The 22,339-nt window shown below is 32.9% G+C and overlaps 1 protein-coding gene across 1 annotated transcript in view; it reads right to left on the bottom strand.

Moving 5' to 3' along the window:
- The window catches only part of LOC145298627 (jouberin-like), a 146,611-nt gene that overhangs the window by 111,513 nt on the left and 12,759 nt on the right, over positions 1-22,339 (bottom strand). The window contains exons 2-6 of the mRNA XM_080144333.1: positions 19,450-19,525; positions 14,973-15,033; positions 11,618-11,726; positions 11,149-11,266; positions 5,709-5,808 (exon numbers count right to left, since the gene is read on the bottom strand). Coding sequence (XP_080000459.1) covers positions 5,709-5,808; positions 11,149-11,266; positions 11,618-11,726; positions 14,973-15,033; positions 19,450-19,525 — 464 coding nt within the window. The remainder of the gene's footprint in view (positions 1-5,708; positions 5,809-11,148; positions 11,267-11,617; positions 11,727-14,972; positions 15,034-19,449; positions 19,526-22,339) is intronic.

The following is a 22,339-nucleotide window of genomic DNA, read 5'->3' as shown; positions in this document are numbered from 1 at the left end:
CTAGATAAAGTTCATACTCATTTTGTTTAAACTATTTTTTTTTTTTGTTTTATCACTTTTCTATATATATAAAAGCGAAAATGTGTGTATGTATGTGTGTTCGCTTTTTCTGTATGTCAACAAAAGGCTTTTTTCAGAGAAGCAGTCGCTCGCTTAACAACTTTTTAAAACTTTTTATATCACATACAAATCGTAATATCTCACAATTAACAACGAAGCTTGCCTGTTTATTTAATTTGCTCAATTTCGGGAAGATAAATATTCAATACTTGTCGCTCGCCGCATGTGGGTTAGTCTTTTTCCTATAACATCTTGGGGGTGGGAAAAAAAAAGCATTCAGCAGTAAATGAATACTATCCCGCAGTTAATCTCATTAACTCATTAAAACGGGCACCTGCTAAATCCAACTAATTAAATAAATTCAAACATGTTTCCGTTAGCATGTCACGGTGGGGCAATGGTTAACATCGCACGTTTTTTTTTTTTCACACTTTAATTTACAACTTTGCCTCAAGGGTTCGGGTTCAGGTTCGATCCTCATACTTACTTTTTTTTTTTTAACCCCCCCCCCTAAACACCCGGGCAATGCCGGGTACGCCTCGCTAGTTTTTTTAATAAAAACTAAAATCATTTAAATTAGTCACTTCTTTTCAATTATTTCTCATAAACCTTTACAAAAAAAATATTTTCACAAGAATTTTGATGTTTTTCAATTGACACGGATAGTTTCTAATCAGTTGCTAAACACTAGCTTGTTCATTTTATAAACACACATTTTTATCTTCGTTTCATGCTGAATTATGCTACCTTTTTGTTTTATGCCAAATTAGCACTTTTTCAGGTTATTTCCAAAACACAATACGCATTTGTTTTAAAGTATATCAACAATACCACAATAAGATTTGCATTTCATTTATAACATATTAACCAAGCCACAAGATACACGTTTTTCTTTTTTTTTACAGCATATCAACCTGTTTTTTTAGGTTATACTATGACTAAAAGATACCAACTTATTTTAAAAGATATCAAAACCTTTTCAGATTATTTACAGTGAAAACATAATACTCAATTTTTTTACATCATATCCATACACTTTTATGGCTATTTCATGCCAAGAACTACTATTGATTTGCTTTATGGCATATCCATCCATTTCTACTTATTTAACACCAAAATATATCACCTACAGTAACATTTTAAATAGCTAATAAAAGTGGGATCATTTTATTAACATTTTTAATCTATCTATATATCTATAAAAGTGAAATTGTCTGTGTGCCTCTGTGTGTGTACATTTCCCTACCAAAGTACTTTGTCAATTTTCAGTCTACAGACTTGAGAGGTATTGTGATTTGGGAAAATCTTTTTAATCGGTTTTCAGCCAGAAATTTGGCTGTCAAGGGGTCAAAGCTCAACGATTTGACCTTTGAAAACACTACGAAACTCCTCCACCAATTTTGGGTCTAAACACTTGAAATTTTAAATATAGGTTACTTGGACATGGTTCAAACTTTTTAATTTGATTTGAACCCAAAACAATAAATGTTAAATGGTCAAAAGTTAAAAAAAAATTTGACCTCTGCGGTCTCTATCAAATTACTCAGACAAAATTTGATTTTAAATTTTACATAAAGTGTATTCAAACATAGGGCAAGCTTTTTAATCAGTTTTTGGCTGAAAATTTGGCTGTCAAGGGGTCAAAGTTCAAAAGATTTTACCATTTGCGATCTCTAGCAAACTATTTAGCCAATTTTGGGTCTAAACACTTGAAATTTTACATAAAGGGTATTTAGACATGCAGTCAGCTTTTTAATCAGTGTTTGGGTGAAAATTTGGCTGCTAAGAAAGAGTTGACCTTTGAAAACTCTACCAAAATCCTCCACCAATTTTGGGTCTAAACTCCTTAAATTTTAGGTGTAGGTTTCCTGGACATGAGTCAAACTTTTTAATATATATATATATATATATATGCACAAAAGTTATGAACAGTACATACGGCCCGAGCAAAGCCGGGCTGAACTGCTAGTAGCTAATAAAAGTGGGATCATTTTGGTAACATTTTAAATAGCTAATAAAAGTGGGATTATTTTAGTAACATTTTAAATAGATAATAAAAGTGGAATTATTTTAGAAATAATTTAATTACCTTATAAAAGTGGGATCATCTCCTACATAATATTTTGATTGCAGAAATTCCCCATATGGACCAAAGTATCGTAGGTTTGCCACAACATGTGCCACATACAAATTTATTATGTCTAGACTTTTAGTCACTATCTTATGTAACTTTAAAATGCCTTTTTAGACACATTTATTCATTATAATAAAATTCTACATTTCATCCTAGGAGCAACATCATAACAATCATAACCATCTTTAAAGGAAGTAGTACCTATTTTTTCCTCTAAATAACAAGTCCTCCTACCACCTCAACTCATCACCGGGAGGATTTCTGCACTTTTGACAGGTATGGGATTTAACTCTTATTAACTGGATCATATACTCATAGACTTATCATTATCATTCCATTTCCTAATTCAAAAATAATAAATTATCCCTTCTCACATTCCACCAAATCTCATTGGCTGAGAACTGACAATTCGTTCATTCCAGAATCTAAATCTTGTTACAAAATGTGTGTGTATGTGTGTGTGAATGTGTGTGTATATGTGTGTGTATGCGTGTGTCTGTGTGATACAAATCAATCTAATATTTGCGTCAACCAGACTCAACCACGGCAACGCATGGCCGAGTGGGTACAGCTAGTTTTAGTAATATTTTAATTAGCTATTAAAAGTGGAATCATTTTAGCAACATTTTTAATCTATATATATAAAAGCGAGAATGTATGTATGTATGTATGTATATATGTGTGTTCACTTGAAGATAAATATTCAACATTTGTCGCTCGCCACATGTGGGGTAGTCTTTTTCCTATAACATCTTGGGAAAATAAAAATAAAAAAAAGCGTTCCGCAGTAAATGAAATACTATCCCGCAGTCAAACTTGACCTCATTAACTCATTAAAACGGGTACCTGCCAAATCCAAGTAATTAAATAAATTCAAACGTGTTTCCGTTAGCATCTCGCGGTGGGGCAATGGTTAACGTCGCACGTTTTTTTTTTTCACACTTTAATTTACAACTTTGCCTCAATGGTTCGGCTTCGATCCTCATACTTACCTACCAAAAAATTTTTTTTAACCCCCCCCCCCACCCCGGAGTTTCCACACACACCTCCAAACATCCAGGCAACGCCGGGTACCCCTCGCTAGTAGCTAATAAAAGTGGAATTATTTGAGAAATATTTTACATAGTTAATAAAAGTGAGATCATTTTAATAATATTTTAAACAACTGATAATAGTGATATCATTTTATTCCCAATTTTAATCTCTATCTCTATATAAATAAAATGAACTCATTTTTTCCCCTTCGACTTTGACCTATATAGGACTGCACCTGTATACATTTGGTGCAGCCGTATCATTCACAAACTGAATCACGACATCTGTCGTATGTTATAGGCTTATAACCTGTCCAGTATCTTGCTGATCAGAGTTTCCTATATTCTGTCTGGTGAGAGTCCACTGTAAAAATCGGTTACGTTTAATGGAAGTAGTAAAGTATACTCTCTCTAACAAATTCATCCTACCACCGCCACTCACTTACACCGTCTCAGACCGTTCACAGGAGACATTAAAAACCGACCACCGGTTAGAATTTATCTAAAAACTGGACTGGACTTACGCTGAAACGAACCACGCTTCCTTTGCCATTGGTTAGCATAAAACATAAACACAATTTATAAAGCATTTATTATAATAAAATTAGATTAAAACAGAACACAATCCGTTACCTGGAATTGAATTTACAATTACATTACTTCGATTTCGTTATAACCCGCGTGGTTAGAGTTTTATGAAAACCTGGATTGACATTTAACGTGAAACCCACCAAACTTACTTTCACAAACACAACTTCCGTTTTGCTCTTTCCTTTCATTCTTTTTTCTTTCTTTCTTTCTAAGGACATGTTTTAGTTGCCATAGTAACAACTTTTTATCGACATTGTTTCACTGTTTATGAATACTGAAATAAAATACATTACTACACATTAATAATATCTCACTTTTAATCACTTTTATCGACTTTTTAAAACTTTTTTTACTCTTTTTAAATGACAACGTTAATGTTTATGAATATTGAAATAAAATACATTACTAAACATTTGTTAATATCTTTTTTTTTTTTAATGTTTTACTGTTTATGTCTCACTTTTATCGACTTTTTCTTTTTTATTAGCATTTTCTTAGTTTTGTGTGTTGAATGAAACTTTTCTTTGTTTTCCATTACAACAATAGTTATCGACCCCGGTTCTTTGGCTGACAAACGACATCTGTCAGCGGTTCTTGAAACTAAATTACACGCATTCGCTCCATGTTACTGACATGCAGAAGTGCCAATGGTGCCATAGGTGTTATTGTAAATTAACACTCTTACCTAATTCCCTAAAATGATATGCTACTTTTTTAGGCGCATTTGCACCCTCCCCATGTTAAGAATGGCTTTTTAAATAATAACGTTCTTACAGCACAAAAAAAACATTAAACTTTAATCTTAGAAATACGATTTAAAATATACCGCGGATCATAAGTGCACTAGCACCCATTTTCTTATTAATAAATGTTTAGTAATTATTTTTCTTTTAATATTCATAAACAGTAAAAACGTCGTCATTTTAAAATAAAATGCTATTAAAAAAGAAAATAACATTAATTAAACGTAAGTAAATTTATTATTCTATCACCATTAAATTTCAAGAACCGCCGACAGATGTCGTTTGTCAGCCAAAGAACCGGGGTCGATAACTATTGTTGTACTGAAAAAAAAAAGTTTCATTCAACACACAAAACTAAAAACACATAGAAATGAAAAAAGTTGGGAAATTATTTTAATATTCAAGAAGATATTATTAATAAATGTGTAGTAATGTCTTTTCTTTCAATATAAGAGTAATTTCAATATTTCATATATATAATATTTCAATATAATAAAAGAAAAACATTAACGTTGTCATTTAATAAGAGTAAAAAAAGTTTTAAAAAGTCGATAAAAGTGATTAAAAGTGAGATATTATTAATGTGTAGTAATGTATTTTCTTTTTCAGTTGAAAAGGCAATCAAATATCAAAAGTCAAACATCAAGACCATAGAGCTCATTAGTTGAGTATATAACAATTTTTCACTTTTTACACAATACAATCTTTTATAAAATATGCCACCAAAAAAGAATTCCCTTAGTCGTAATACAACAGCAGTTGCAACCAGAAAAAGAAGTCGACAATGGGAACATTATGAACAGTCTCAGGAAGACACTTCTGGTACTTTATTCTTTTGTTTTGATTTACTCAAAACTGCACACACCTCGAAACATCCGAGCAACGCCGGGTACCCCTGCTAGTAGCTAATAAAAATGGGATCATTCTATTAGCATTTTAAATAACTAATAAAAGAGGATACATTTTATTAACATTTTACCTAGATAATAAATGTGGGATTTTAATAGTTAATAAAAATTGGTTTATTTTAATCACATTTAAGTTCATTTTATTAAAATATTAAATAGCTTGACAATAATGTGTCATTTAAAAGAAAGAAAAAGAAAAACATCACGCTTATAAAAAAAGAAAAAATCATAACTTCACCTCTGGAACAACTTCCTCCTCAGTATCAAGTTCAACTTTTGACTGTTTACTCTTTGTTTTCTTCCGGGGTTTTGCTTTTGGGGAGGTAATAAGAAGATCTCTGACAAAACAAAACAAAAATTATATCATATATATATATTATTGATGGGACGATTCCAATATTTTTTATGCCTCGGTCATAAAGGTTCGGACCATGCTTTGCCACTCACAGCTCTGTTACCACTCTGAAAATGACAAACCAATCTCCAATCAGTTCAATTTTTTCTACATGGAGAAATTCAATGAAGCATCTCTGCTTCTGACACCTGTCCATGACAGGATTTGCTTAGAAATTGTCAATATCTGCAATAGAGAGATGAAACTTTTCGGTCAGGAGTGCATAAGTGCAGTCATCATAAGAATGCAATTTGCAATCCCTTTTCATACATTCCATCGAACTAAAAATATAGGAGGCATTACTTTTGGTACCTCATTAATACATATGTACAGAATAGAACGATAAAATCGTCTCCCTAGAAAATACAACATGATTCCATTTCTGTTTGATTGAAACCAGCTTTCTTTCTTTTGTTGCAGACCATCTATTAGTTGGCTAGTTGTGTACAAATCCAAAGAGCAACAGGAGCCTTCTACCATGTCTGAAAGTGACATAATGTTCAACAAGCAAGATCGCAGATGCTCTGCGGCACAACTCATGCTCTCTACCTATCCAAGTTATGACAACAGGACCATTGCCAGCACCCTCAAAATTGCATCGCTGGATTGCCACTAACAACAGAGACGTGCCCAGGGTGATGAAAATGAAGTCATCGGCCACGGTTATGGTCTTTGGTGTGGTTTCAAGTGAGGTCCATATCGTGCCACCTCACATCTTTGAAGTTGGCTTGAAAGTCAACATCCAAGTGTACCTGAATGTGCTGAAGAGTATGGTGATCCCCTGGTGCAATCAGGTGGCCATTAGCAAACCCTGAGTGTGGCAGTAGGATTCGGTGCAGGCAAACAAGTCCAAAGAGACCCAGGCTTCGCTTCAGAAGGAGTGTTACGATTTTCTACCTTTCTCCCATTGGCCCTCCACTTACCTGAACCTACTGAACTACTTCATTTGGTCATATGTTGAGAACATCACCAACATGACCTCCCACAACACCAAAGCCAGCCTGATTGCTGCCATCCATTGAGTATCGCCAAGCTCTTGCTGACGCTTGTGGAAAAGGCATGCTCCCAGTTCCGGACGCATATCGAGGCGGTGATTGAGGTTGAAGGCGGCTACATTGAATAAGTGTCAGCTCTACTATGTAATCAAATTACCTGAATCGATTTTTCAATAAAAGTTTCAAAATAAATCTGTAGTGTTGTTTTCTGTAAGGCAACACTTTTATCGTTCCACCTTGTATATATAAAGACAAAATTGTCTGTGTCTGTTGGTTTTCACTTTCTTCATCCAATACAAACCAAAAACTTATACCAATTATCAATCACATTAACCTGAGGCAATAGAAATTATTTCAATTTTTAATCTAAACATGCTAACTTTTGGATCAAACAAGAGTACAGGCAAGAATCATTTCTTGAAGACTGCACATAAAGAATAACATTTTTCTTTAATTTAACAAATACTTGATGTTTCATATTATAAATTATGAATTTACTTCGTGATTCACGTAAAAAATATCTAAGTAAAAAAAATAAACTTAGCAAATAATACACAACTCTTCAGTTGCCAATAGATAAAAGTTATTTATCTTAGAAATATTCAGTAGATCCTCTGATGATTGGAGAACTTTCATAACATTATTTTAAAATTTAGCAACATTAAAAAACAAACTACTGGCATAGACGCATATATATATATATATATATATATATATATATATATATATATATATATATATATATTAAAAAATATATCCATTTTTAAATGTGGAAATTGATGAATCACACAGGTAAGAAATTCATTTTTATAGTATGAAAAGTTTAGTAATTGCAATTAAGAATAGGAAATTGGATCAAATGTTTGTAACATGCCTTCTTCCTAAGATTAAGGGTGGTTGTGTTTGATCAACACTGCTGGGGAGCCATGATGTAATATACTGTTTTGTTTTTAAATCCCCAAAACAGTGTTTCATGGTAAACAACTGATGATACCTTGAAAAATAAATTATTGGTATTATAGTAAATTCGAGAGCGAGTTGATGCAGTGATTGCAGGTGATTAAATGACTTACTGGCTAGATGGTTTTCTAACGAATGATAAAAAATATTTTTTTGTATAGTTTTAAAGGTTAAAAACTTCAAAGACTATATATTGAGTATTTGAATATGTATGGCTAGGTTCCCTTCCTCTTATTTAGATACTTTTCTGGTACAAAAGGTACTAAAGTTTTTTTTCTGATAAAATACAAAAATAATTATCAAATAACTTTTTAATATGGTCACTAAAACTAGATTGCAAGCTAGGTCTGGGCAGTCCTCAGAACTAGTGAGTTCCCCTAGGGCTTACCTCCCAAGGAGGTCGGAGATGTCTCGACAGGGTCAAGCCGTTGTCATTAGTAATATAGAAGTAGGAACTCCTTCTTTCGAAGTGGCAAATGGGACTTGTTCGGCCGAAAATAATTTTAAGGTTGTTCCTTGTGGAGCACCCTTATGTAAAACTTGTAATATTCTTATAACATCGAAAGACTATAAGTCAAATGTGACTAATAAAATTTATTCTGTTAGAAATCATTCTAAAGAAATTTGTCATGTAGGTCCCAAAATTTGGTCTACCTGTTGTCCTGTAAAAACTGTAATTTACAATGCGTAGGGGAAACTGTAATGCCTCTAAATAAACACATGAATTTGCATAGAACAAGCACTAAGGGATGTATTCATGTTGTCAAACATTTTAAAGAAACCTGTAGTCAGTCGTCTTTTTCCGTACAAATAATTGAAAAATTTAAAAGTAATGGATATAATAGTTTGGGTAATCAACACTGCTGGGGAGCCATGATGTAATATACTGTTTTGTTTTTAAATCCCCAAAACAGTGTTTCATGGTAAACAACTGATGATCCCTTGAAAAATAAATTATTAGTACTATAGTAAATTCGAGAGCGAGTTGATGCAGTGATTGCAGGTGATTAAATGACTTACTGACTGGATGGTTTTCTAACGAATGATAAAAAATATTTTTTTGTATAGTTTTAAAGGTTAAAAACTTCAAAGACATATATATATATATATATATATATATATATATATATATATATATATATAATCTTTGAAGTCTCTTTTAAATCTTTAAAACTATTAAAAAAAATAAAAATTATCCTTTGTTAGAACATTATTTTGTCAGTCAATTAATCTCCCATATCGCTGAATAGTTTTACTTACATGAATGTTTTAAAGGGATCATCAGTTGTTTACCATGAAACACTGTTCCCTGGTAAACAACCGATAATAATAACAATAAACAACATAAGAATTACAGTTAAGTTTACCAAAATAATCCAAGATGGCAATATTAAAGAATATTATAAATATTAAAGAAATAATATTTATAAAGTAATCTCAATCAGATGTAAAAGCTCGATAAAACCAAATAGGAGATAGAGCTTATAATAAGAACAAGTAGTTAATAAAACATGTTGAAAAACACTTTGAAAAAGAGTTAAAAACATATTTAATTTAAAAAAGGAAACACTAAATAAGTGGATAGTCCTTAATCCGAGGAGTTCCGAAGAAATACTTTCCTTCTCATCAGAGGGTAGGATTTAGCAAAATGCGGGATCAGATTTTGCTTTCAAAAGTATTTGATGAAACTACAAGTAAGTCATTTACTCTCACATTTTTTAGGAAACTACAGTGCCGATCTGCCTAAAATTTTGTATGGACCTTTGTTATGATAAAGTACAACATACTAAGTATTATGATATTCATTCAATACAAAGTTAGAGATTAATACGGGTTTAGATTTTATGCAAAAATGAGCACAAATTTAACCATATTTAACAATCAATTTGATATAAAGCACTCATTCATTCTAAGTCAAGGACGATAACATTTTTCGAGTTTTTAACAGGCTAAAAATTCTGATATATATATATATATATATATATATATATATATATATCAGGTGGGTGTGGATTTAATTCACACTCAAGGAGAAATATTTACGGCACTGTTGGTGAGAGCTGCCGACTGTCAATGCAACGGTTTTAGATTCGATCTTCAGCTGAGGAAAAGTGTATGTCTAGCCGCACTGATGAGTTGTGATACAACGAAACAATACTGTATGTGGATGACAAAATATATATATATATATATATATATATTAATTGGTTCCCTAGATGTAAATCCAATGAAACTCACATGATTATTAAAGAGTGCTCAATGCAGGACAGAGCTTGTATACAGTCTATTTATTGAACAAACATTATTGGTTACATGTGTGCATATTTCTTTCAGTAGAATCCAAATTCAAGCATCAGACCAATATCGATTCTATTTTGGTCTGCCGAAGTGTTATCCTTGAATTGGGATTCCACTGAAACATGTATGCACATATGTAACCAATAACGTTTATATAATAAACAAATTATATATATATATATTGTGTGTGTATATATAATGCTAGAGAAAGTCAAATTTTTTAACATTCATTGCATTTTAATAAGAGGAGAAACTGTATTCAATTTCTACCAATATAAAAAGTGAAGTAAATCAAATCCAGTGAATACTGCAGGTGTAAACGTAGCTCAATGGTCATGACTTTAGATCCTACAGAGCTCATATGTAATAACTAGGGGTGTGACAAGAGAATATTCTTTTCATTATTTTGACTCTCGAGTATATATCAGTTAATATCTTACATGTTTTTATATAGAGTGATATGGTTCTCGATTGATTAACTGTGTCTGTGTCAGATATATACTCAAGAGTCCAAACAATGATAAGAATATTCTGTTGCCATAGCGCTAGTAATGATTAGAACTGCGACAACAGCATATTCTTTTCATTGTTTTGACTCTCGAGTATATATCCGTTAATATCTTATATGTTTTTATATAGACTGATGTAGTTCTCGGTTGATTGACTGTGTCTTACTGTGTCGAATATATACTTAAGAGTCAAAAGAATGAAAAGAATATTCTGTTGTCACAGCCCTAGTAATAACTGAGAAGAATACAATATTTGTAACATAATCAATATTATGTATTCATGTCCTAACAGTCAAATGTACACATCTTATTGATTTTCATTAACTGCACCACACACGAGCAACGGCAAGCTTTAAGGAGTCAATAAAAACGAATCAGTTTAATTGAGATTGAGTGATCCTTTTACCACAGAGAGAAGAGGAGAAGGACAGAGAGAGAGAGAGAGAGAGAGAGAGAGAGAGAGAGGAGGAGGGAGAAAAGAGATCAGTAATATTTAATAAGAAGATCATAGGCTTTACATACTCATCTTCATTTCTGAATTCCTCCATTTCAATTTTAGGCAAAGGTTTTGATTTTCTCTTTTTTGGGTCCAAGGTTTTCCTTGACTTTTCTTTCCTTGGCGAATCAAGTTCAGTGTCACCTGAAATTTTATAAAATATTTGTGTTCATCATTTTAAAGCAAATAGCTTAAGTTTCCTGCAAATGTGTTTTTGGTTATACTTATTGCCCAGAACAAGAATCTCTAGTCAATAGAAACCAGTTTTCTGTGATTTTATGAATCAGAAACAGTTTTTATGATTGCAATGTTTGAATATATAGTTAATATATATATATATATATGTGTGTGTGTGTGTGTTTGTATATATATGTATACACTCTGGTTTAATATCATTCCTAACTAGTTTTGAAATTACAAAACTAAGAAAAATTTTTATATGTGGCAAAAAAGGGGGATAATCCCATAATTCGACGATCATAAAATATATCTTACCAGAGGAAAGGTTATCCATTTTCTTTGAGCCGGCTGTTTCTTTGGGATTGTATGTATTTGCAGAGATACAAGGATCTTCATCTTTTTGCAAGCATTTCAATTGCTGCATCTGAACATAAAAAATAACAAGTACTCATTTGATATGTAATGAAAATGAGCATGTCCCCAAAACATACGCAGGATCATCTTAACACAAGGTAGGTTTTCCAAGAGTTCCCCGAGCATAGGGATTCTATACTAGTTTATATATGTTGCGATTTGCCATGCGCTTCACTATACACATTGTTCTCAGAATGTTATTTTGAAAAACTAAGTTTTTTCTATTCTTTTGTCTATCCATTTGACACACTCAAGATAATACTATGTTTTTTTTGTTGTTGTTTTTTTTACATAGGCGTCACCACTTATCAAGGCTGATAGGCCACTCAAGGATAAGGGTTAAAGAGTGTAGAGAGTCAAAAGGACAATATAGTAATCGATAGTAATGGAAGTTCGGTAAATTTGTTAACTTAAGTGGAACGGCTCATCAGAAACTTGTTCACGTTGGACTTGAAGACAACCATATTATAGACAGCTGGAAAGCAGGAAAACGGAAGACAATTCCACAGGCGTGCAGTTCTAAGAAAGAAGCTTTGATCATGGAATCTATGTTTAGGTTTAGGCACAGATAAAGAGTGGGGAAAATTATTGATAATGTTTTCAGCTAGTCTAGTGTTTCTTGTGAAAGTTTGGCGAGGGGGGACCATGTTATATATCATCTCAGCTTTCTAACTCCTAAGTTGATTAACTTAGCAATACACATGAAAAAATTGAAATGGCTTAAAATATCTCAATAATGGAATACATAAAAAGTGCTTGATGAGTCAAAAGAGAAACTTTTTTTTCAATTTTTAAAATCCAATTAAAATTAAGGAAGTTATGACTATCTTTGTGCCTCACACCTTTGGATATTTTTCAGTCTTTAAAGAAAACGAAAAAGTGGTAAAAAAAACAAATATATAACAAATAAATGTTACCAAAGGCAAGATAACTTACTTTTCTACCTAGCTGGATATGTTTTTAGTGTTTTTACTTAAGTTTAAATGTCACGGTAACATTTATTGGGTGGGTTTCTACAACCATTTTGTTATATTTTCAAGTCATTGCCGAGATTTCAAAGATGTAATGAGACATTGCAGCCATTTTTCTTGTTATTACAAAGCGCTCAACGCTACTTGTTTTTCAAACCAAATAAACACTTTACATTAAATGAAAACACTAAAAATTTATCCAGTTAGGTAGAAAAGTAACTTATCTTACCTTTGATAACATTTATTTGCCATATAATTGATTTTGACAACAACAGAGGTACAAAAAAGTTGTCAAAAACAATCATCAGTTTTCCTGTTTGCTATATCTCCCTCTCTTTCTTTCTCATTCCAATTATGTGTTAAATAGTATTACTACTGTGATGATATTCCCCATTATTTATAATAGATAACTGCAAACTTTCCTTTATAATTTAATTATCTTTTGTTAATAAAAGAGATAGAAAGAGAGAGAGATAGTGTGTGTGTGAGAGAGAGAGAGAGAGAGAGAGAGAGAGAGAGAGAGAGAGAGAGAGAGAGAAAGAGAGAGAGCAATAAAAACAAGAATTATAAAGAGTCATACATACAAATTTCTGTATCTTGGTACAGTCAGGAAAAGAGCATGTCAGGAGGAATTTCCAAAGGTTAGCAGTTCGAAGAAAGAAGCTATAGAGTTGAAAGCTTTACAGCATTTGGGGATCTCTATGGTGAAGGGGTGGTTATCTAGCTCACTGTTGAGTTGGTAGGGAGTATTCACATCAGGGGGGGGGGGGCAACAGAGCAGCAAATTCATCAAAACATATTCCATTAAAGCACTTATAAAACTAGGACAATGATGTAACACTGTAGCGATGGGAAAGGGGCTGAAGTTTGGTGGACAGTGAGGGACATATTAGATCACAGACATTTTTGGACCTTGTTAAAGAAGAGACTTGCGGTTGATGTATCAGCCCAGATGTGAAAACAATACTCCATGCATGAGTAAATTGTGGTTGTGTAGAGATATTGAATACTAGCAGATGTGAAAAGTTTTCTAGCATGGTAGAAAAAGCACATATTCCTTGCAGCAGTCTTGGCAGTATCTTCTATGTATTTGTTCCAATTCATATTATTGCAAATCATAGTTTATTAAATAGTTATTATCAATGATTAAACAGTCATTATCGATGAAGATGAACATCACTGATGATGCTATGAGTTGCACATGAATTTATTACTTCTCCAACCACACCTCTCCTGAGTCAGCACTGTTTTATTCCAGTGGCAAGTAGAAATTGAGAACAACTGAAAACAATTCCAAGATAAGTGGAGAGCATATACAGAGCCTGCTTTTCCCAAATCGTCACCCATCTGGTATTAGCCAGGCTCATCATTGCTTAACTGGTTATCTGATGAGAACTAGTGTGTCAACATGATTATGCTGTATGGTTAATTGATGGTTAATTAAAGTATAACTTAATCTCAAAGTCAACGAATATTTTAATATATATTTTGTGATTACAATATGTAAAAGAAAAGCTTTAAGAAAACAAACACTGATTAACTTAGCTTTCATATAAAAAAAAACAAGTGAAGCATGCATGGTCTCCCATGACTGCACAGTGAACGAGGCATGAACAAAATGACAAAGTTCAGCATTTGCCACCCCACCCCCATTTAGCCCCAAATAGTCCCCAGGGGACGCCAAATACTGGTGAAAATGAACAAACGGTGCAGTTTTAGGCCTTAACACATGTAAATTTGAGTTCTGCACCATGCAAAAAAAGAAATGACTAAGACCATCATCCCCCCCCCCACCATTTAACCAGTTTTCTGTGATTTTATGAATCAGAAACATCCCCAAGGCCTTAACATATTTAAATTTGAGTTCAGCATCATGCAAAACTGCTAAATAGACATACATAGAAAATTTTGAACAAATATGGTAAAATAGTCCCAAAAATGGAGAGTTTTTATTAGCCCTAAAAGAACCCCTGGGGCACACCCAAGAGTTATCGCGAAGTATAGACAAACAAAATTATATAGAAATCAGTTAGTTACAACTTTTCAGAAAGTTTTATAAAAATCAATGGCATCAAATTTTTTAATAAGCACAAAAGTGTCAATTTTAGCCATTTTAACCTGAAAGGCACCCCTAAGGGAGCAACCGGAGTTTTCCCAGAAAATTTGTTCTGTTACTTTTTTACTCGTATCATATTTAATGTTTGTGCAAAATATATATTGAAAAAAACAAAACAAAATAAAACAAAAAGAAACATTATTTCCCAAGGAAAAAGAAGTTTTCTTACAACAGATTCTTCAGTCGACATTGATGGTTTCAATTTCTTTTTCTTTTTCTTTTTGGTTTCACTATAAAAAATAGAAAATTGAAGAGCAACCAGATTTATTGTAAAACTGAACATTATTCATTTTTTTTTTAATGAAAATCGCTCAAGACAAGGCATGAAGCCACTTGATGTAAGGAGCTACCAAGAACAAAAGATGATTATTGCAAAGACAGGAGATGCCTATTAGCCTTAGTCTTGAAAAAGAAAAAAAATAATAAGTTGTTAGTAGAAAGAAAACAGTGAGCAGGGGGAGAGTTCCACAACCTTGCAATCCTTGGAAAGAAGCAACTGGAATAGGAAGCTCTATTACAGCGAATTGATGGAGACCTCTAGACCAATGAGTTAAATGAGCTGGAACAAAGGAAGCAGGTAATAAAACAGACAATCCTGAGGATTACATGTTGTTATACTATTTGTAGAAAAAACGGAGACTAGCAACATTACGTCTGTGAGAGAGAGGTTACAGTAAAAAGAAAGGGTAGGACCAGTCAAATTACAGATACGTTTCTGCAATTTATCAAGAACCTTCAATGGAGCACAGATTCACCAACCCAACTATGACAAAGGGCTGGAGAATTTGTGAACAGTTTATTCAATATTAAATAAAAAAAAAAAAATTATTCAAACACAACACCACTGCATAACAACTTAACTATTCCCTTTTTGTTTATAAAATTATAGCAGGTATATACATATATTTTTGAAAGACTGGGAGGATAATATCATAGTTAACAAACTAAAGAGTGGAACGATAAAATTGTTGTCCTAGAAAAGATGACATGATTCCATTTCCATTTGATGAAAAGCAGTTTTATTTTTTTGTTGTTTTTTAGTTGGCCAGTTGTGTACAAATCCCAAGAGTGATAGGAGCCTACTTTCATGTCTGAAAGTGACACAATGTTCAATGAGAGAGATGGGAGATGCGCCACTGTAAAATTCATGCTCTCTACCGATCCAAGTTATGACAACAGAACCATTGCCAGCACCCTCAAAATGCATCGCTGGATTGCCAGGAATAACAGGGACGTGCCCAGGGTGATGAAAACAAAGTTTCCAACCACGGTTATGGTCTTTGGTGTGGTTTCACATGAGGGCCACACCATGCCATCTCATACCTTTGAAGTCGAAGTATACCTGGATGTGCTGAAGAGTGTGGTGATCCCCTGGTGCAATTGGGTGGCTGCTGGCAGATCCTGAGTGTAGCAGCAGGACTCGGCATTAGCCCACAAGTCCAAAGGGACCTAGGATTAGCTTCAGAAGGAGTACTACGACTTTGTACCCTTCTCTCATTGCCCCCCCTCCTCTCTCGACCTGAACTCACTGGACTATTTCATTTGATCATACATCAAGAACATCACCAACATGACCTCTCACAAGACCAAAACCAGCCTGATTGCCGTCATCCGCCAAGCTCCCATCGGCGTTTATGAAAAAGGCATGCTCCCAGTTCCGGACCTGTATCAAGGCGATGATTGAGGCTGAAGGCGGCTACATTGAATAGATGTCAGCTCTACTATATAATCAAGTTACCTGAATTGATTTTTTTCAATAAAAGTTTTAAAATAAAGCCATAGTGTTGCTTTCTTAAGGGCGACAAATTTATCGTTCCACCTTGTACATCGACTGATCTTCAAAGGAGGAGGTAATTCCTGAGAAGACAGTTTTATAACAACAGAACTGATACAACATCACCCACCACAATTAAAAAATAATACAATAAGAGATTAAGTCGTTTTAATTTTTACATAATATGTATATCCTTTAAAATAGCAATGTTTATTCTAATATCTACCTGTATATAAAACACACTTTGTGTGTGTGTCTGTGTGTTCATTCCCTATGGACTCCAAAACTGCTAAACCGATGTTTTAGAACATTTCATACAAATTTACTTTATCTGTCTGGGAGTGTTCTTAGATAGGTTTTGTATTGGAATACCTCTGCTAAGTATCAAAAATCGATAACTGAAAAAATCTGATTAAAGAAGGAACAGTTCAATTTTGATAAAAGTTAACACCCTTGTACAGCTTAATATCATAAGTGCATTTGAGAAGTTTTATTACCACACAAGCAGAAAGACTCAGCATCTTTGAGAAGGTTCTTTGATAAGACAGGGGCGCATCTGAGATCAATATTTCATCATTATAGTTATTTATGGTATAATGTTACTTTTGATTTTCATGAGTGAAATCACATAGTTTTAGTTTCATACAAATAATAGCCAGATTTTTAGCTACAAAAAAGCATGTCTTATTCATTTTTTAACTTCTACTTGAAAAACAAACATTGACATTCAAAGTGTAGCATAACGTAGGGACTAACTAGGGAAGGAACAAGCAGAATATTATATAGATTTTATTGTTATTATAACATGATTACAATATTATTATTATTATTATTACTAGCATTTCAGCCCAGCGTTGCCCGGGTGTTTGGAGGTGTATGTTGAGCAAAAAAAAAAAAAAAGTGGTAACAGGAAGGCAGGCTCGAACCCGTACCACGAAGAAGGAAGAGAACAAGAAAAAACGTGACGTCTTTGCTGTTACGACCACTGCCAAACCGGAAGTGATGTAGGTTTAAATTAAGGCTAGACAATCGAAAAGAGGGGATGGCTTTCGAAAATATCGGCGAAAAAAGCGACCCCTCCCTATTTAAAAGTGCCCATTTGTGGGTTGTGAAAATCCATTGCCTCTGTCGAAAGTTTTAGGCAAACATGCAAACATACATATATACATTTACATATTGATAGCTTAAATTTTCAACCCAAACTGATTAAAAAGTTTTCCCTATTTGAATGCCCTTTATGTAAAATTTCAAATGTTTAGATCAGAAATTGTCTGAGTAATTTGATAGAGACCGCAGAGGTCAATTTTTTTTTAACTTTGATCTCTATTTATTGTTTTGGGCTCAGCTCAAGTTATTAAGTTAGATCCATGTCCAACGAACCTATATCTAAAATTTCAATTGTTTAGACCCAAAATTGGCAGAGGAGTTTGGTAGAGTTCTCAAAGGTCAAATCATTGGACTTTGACCCCTTAACAGCCAAATTTCTGGGCAAAAACGGATTACAAAGATTTTCCTAAATCTCAGTACCTTGTATATCAAATTTCGAGTCTGTAGATTTAAAATTGACAGAGTTATTGCATAGGGAAATGTACACAGACACACACGCACACAGACAGACAGACAGGTTCACTTTTATAGATATATAGATTATTATTAGTTGACAAGAAGGTTCTTGTGAAACTTTTTATTTTGATTTCAAATTATGTAATTCCAAATAAGTTTTTGTCATAATACCTATACTTTATATATCATTTTAAGAGTGTTTTTCGCTCTATCTAACCGTTTAAATTAGAGTCGTTTTCAAACAATTATGTCTTCTTTTCAGAATGTTGAAAGCAAGATGGAAAAAAGCAAATTCACACATTTTTCTTATTTCAATTAAAGCTAGGCTGAAAAGCTGCTGAAACAGCTCATGATACCAACAAAGCATTTGACCCAGGAACCACTACTGAATGCACAGAACAATGGTGCTTTAAGAAATTTCATGGAGGTAACAAGAGTCTTGAAGATGATGAGTGTAGTGGTTGGCCGTTGGTTTTTGACAATAATTAAGAGCCTTAGTTGAAGCTAATCTATGAACAACTGTTTAAGAACTTGCTTCCGAATTAGATGTAGCATATATTATTTCCAACCACTTAAGAGAGATTGAAAAAATTAAAAAAATAAACATGATAAATTTATGCCTCATGAATTGAACGACAAAAGAAACACCATTATGAAGTGTCATCTTCCCTTCTTTTACGCAAGAATGACCCTTTTCTCGACCAGGCTGTGACTTGCGATGAAAAGTGGGTTCTTTACGCCAACCAGCAATGCTTTGCTCAGTGTTTAGACGCTGACAAAAATCCACGACACTTCCTGAAACCAGAATTGTACCAAAATTTCATGCTGACTGTTTAGTGGTTTGAAACCAGTCTCATCCATTGCAGGTTTTTGAATGCAGCCAAAATCATTACGGTGGAAAAGTACTGTGAACAAATGGATGAAATGCATCAGAAATTTGACAACAACATCTACCATTAGTAGACACAAAAGGCACAATTCTCTTCCATGACAAAGCCCGACTGCACATTGCTAAACTGACCCTCAGAAGTTGAATGAATTAGGCGATGAAACATTGCCTCATCCAACATACTCTCCAGATCTCTTACCTACCGACTACCACTTTTTCAAGCATTTCAATTACTTTCTGCACGATAAATGCTTAAGAATTTAAATTAAACTAAATTTAAAAGTAAAAAACTGCAAGAACTTTCTTCTCAACCGGATATTATTATTATTACATTATTGTGATTATAATATTATTATTATAACTTATAATTATTGATTGAGTGGGTATAATAGTAAAATAAAAAAAAAAAACTCAAATCACCTTGGAGGATTTTCTGTACGTTCCTGGAGAAGCTGCTCAAAGTGAGCTCTGCTCTTGATAATGATGTCATCTTCTTCTGAAATATAAAGAAAAACAATACATTCAAAATCCTAACATGAATTTTTCAAAATAAATAGGAAAAAAGCTTATGCATCTGATTGAATGTATTTATGTATTTGTATTGGATTTTTAGTTGGTGTATACAGAATATCAAATCTGTTATGCAGATCAAATTAGTGAGTCCAGAGAGGAACTACAAGTATTTTGTGCTCTCCTAATTCTAAAAGGAGCTTGAAGATAAAATACATGACCATAGACAAAAACCAATAGAACTCTGAAACTAATGATAGACAAAGAAACTATTTCCAAGGTTGATGTATTTAACTACTTCGGACACATGATTTTCATTAGAAATCATCTCAATGAAACATGTCTTAGATGGGCAGCTTTCGAGAAAACAGAGGAGTTCTCATGTTTCTGAATTTTTGAGGCAAGGATTGATTATTCATATTATTTGGATTCTTTGGACTACAATTCTCATCTTGAGTGTCAGCACAGTGGTTAGAGTATTTGAAAAAATTCAATTGTAAAGTAATATTCTCCTGAAGGTTGAAGTTTCAATCCTCAGTGGAGGCGACCGAAAAATACAATTGCAAATTACCGAGTACCTCTACTCAGTCATGGTTGACAGAACGAAAGCATGCTACCCCCGGCAAAGAAAATAAAAAGTTCTGTTCGAAATTCCATGCAGATTCCTGTGTTCGACAGAAACATTCACAAGTTCAATAAGGTACACCTGAAGAAGGTTGCAGGTTACATCAACCGAAACGTTGTGAAAATGACACTCAAGATGAGAACATTAGTCCAAAGAATCCAAATAAAACAGATGAGTCCTTATTACAAATTTCATATGATGGTAAATGAAAACAGGTTATCAGCATATTAATACTACTATATTAATACTGCTATATTAATACTTCTATATTAATACTGCTATATTAATGCTTCTATTTTAATACTGCTATATTAATACTGCTATATTAATACTTTTATATTAATACTGCTATGTTAATACTGCTATATTAATACTTCTATTTTAATACTATATTAATACTGCTATATTAATACTTCTATATTAATACTTCCATAGTAATACTTCTATATTAATACTGCTATATTAATACTTCTATATTAATACTGCTATATCAATACTTCTATATCAATACTGCTATATTAATACTGCTATATTAATACTGCTATATCAATACTTCTATATCAATACTTCTATATTAATACTGCTATATTAATACTGCTATATTAATACTGCTATATGAATAAACAAAACAATAGGAAAAACATCCAAATAATGTAATAAGTTTAAATTGGAGTTAATCGACCACATTAGAATAAGTGAAAATTTAGTAAAGACTAACAGGACGACCCAGCAATATCTAGAGCAAAAGTGTAACATATTTCTATTAAAATTTCTATCTCTTTACCTCTCTCTATCTTTGTCTCATTTTCTCTCCCCAATCTATCTTTCTCCTCTGCCAAGCCCATTCTTCTCTTTAGACATACTCACATAGATACAATTCTCTTTCATATGGATTCCTCACAGTATGAGTTAGCATAAAGGGAAGTAATTCCTTGATAAAAAAAAAAGCAGTTATTTCCCTTTAGTACATAAAATGGCTGTAAAACCAATCCGCCATGACGAAATTGGCACCAGTTTAAGGTCAAAGCACGAATAATTTTTTTTCTAAATTTAAATATTATTCATCCAAGGCAATACTTATCATGCAAACTTTGTGGCAATTTTTAACTTTAAGCTGGACATACACTCAAACAACTGACATTTAGACTCTTCAGGTATAAACAATTTGTCTAGTATATATATTATTTTGGCTTTTTGTTAAGATTAAAGTGTAGTATCTGATCTCTATAAAATCAATACCATGTAATGCCAAAAGTTTTCATATGGCTATCTTCCTTAAAAATGAAGCGCTAAAAATGTATTTAAAGCAATTAAGTTTTTTTAAATGAAATCTTTTTAAGTGTATAATAATAGTGGCACAGATGAAATTATTGCATATATATATATATATATATATATATATATATATATATATATATATATATATATGTATATATTTTTTTTTACAAAGGAGTCACCACTTATCAAGGCTTGGTGGTCACTCGAGGATAAGGGTTAATGAATGTACAGTTATTAGTGGAAATTTGGTAAATTAGATTACTAAAGAGGATGCCTCATCAAAAACTTGTTTACGTTGGACTTGAAGACGACCATATTGTAGTCAGCAGGAAAGCAGGAAAACAGAGTTCCACAGGTGTGCAGTTCAATGAAAGAAGCTTTGTTCATGGAATCTATGTTTAGGTTTAAGCACAGATAAAGATTGGGGGAAATTATTGATAGTGATTTCAGCTCGACGAAAGATTGGGGAAAATTATTGATAGCTCGACAAGTATTTTTCATGAAAGTCAGGCCAGAGGGATCATAGATTGGAGCTCAGACGAGCACTTGGCATGAAAATAATGATAAAGCATATTGTTTGCTTTCAGAATATCTCTTCTCTATCTCTATCTATCTATTTACTGTATAAAATGAAATTTGTGTGTGTGTGAGAGAGTTTGTTCCTTGTGGACTCAAAAATGGTTGGGCTGATTGTTATGAAATTTCACACAAAGGTACTTTATGTGCTTGGCAGTGTTCTTAGATAGGTTTTGTCTTGGAATATCTTTGAGAAGTATCAATAATCGAAATAATCCGATGAAAGAAAGAATAGGCGATTTTTACCAAAGTTGACACCTTACACAGCCTAACATCACAATGCATTTGAGAAATGTTTTATTATCACACAAGCCGAAAGGT

Source organism: Euprymna scolopes, chromosome 2, assembly GCF_053919585.1.
Source record: "Euprymna scolopes isolate OS-2025 chromosome 2, ASM5391958v1, whole genome shotgun sequence".
In the NCBI taxonomy this organism is placed as follows: Eukaryota; Metazoa; Mollusca; class Cephalopoda; order Sepiida; family Sepiolidae; genus Euprymna; species Euprymna scolopes.
The sequence above is the reverse complement of the archived record's forward strand: the minus strand, read 5'-3'. Positions and strand labels throughout refer to the sequence as shown.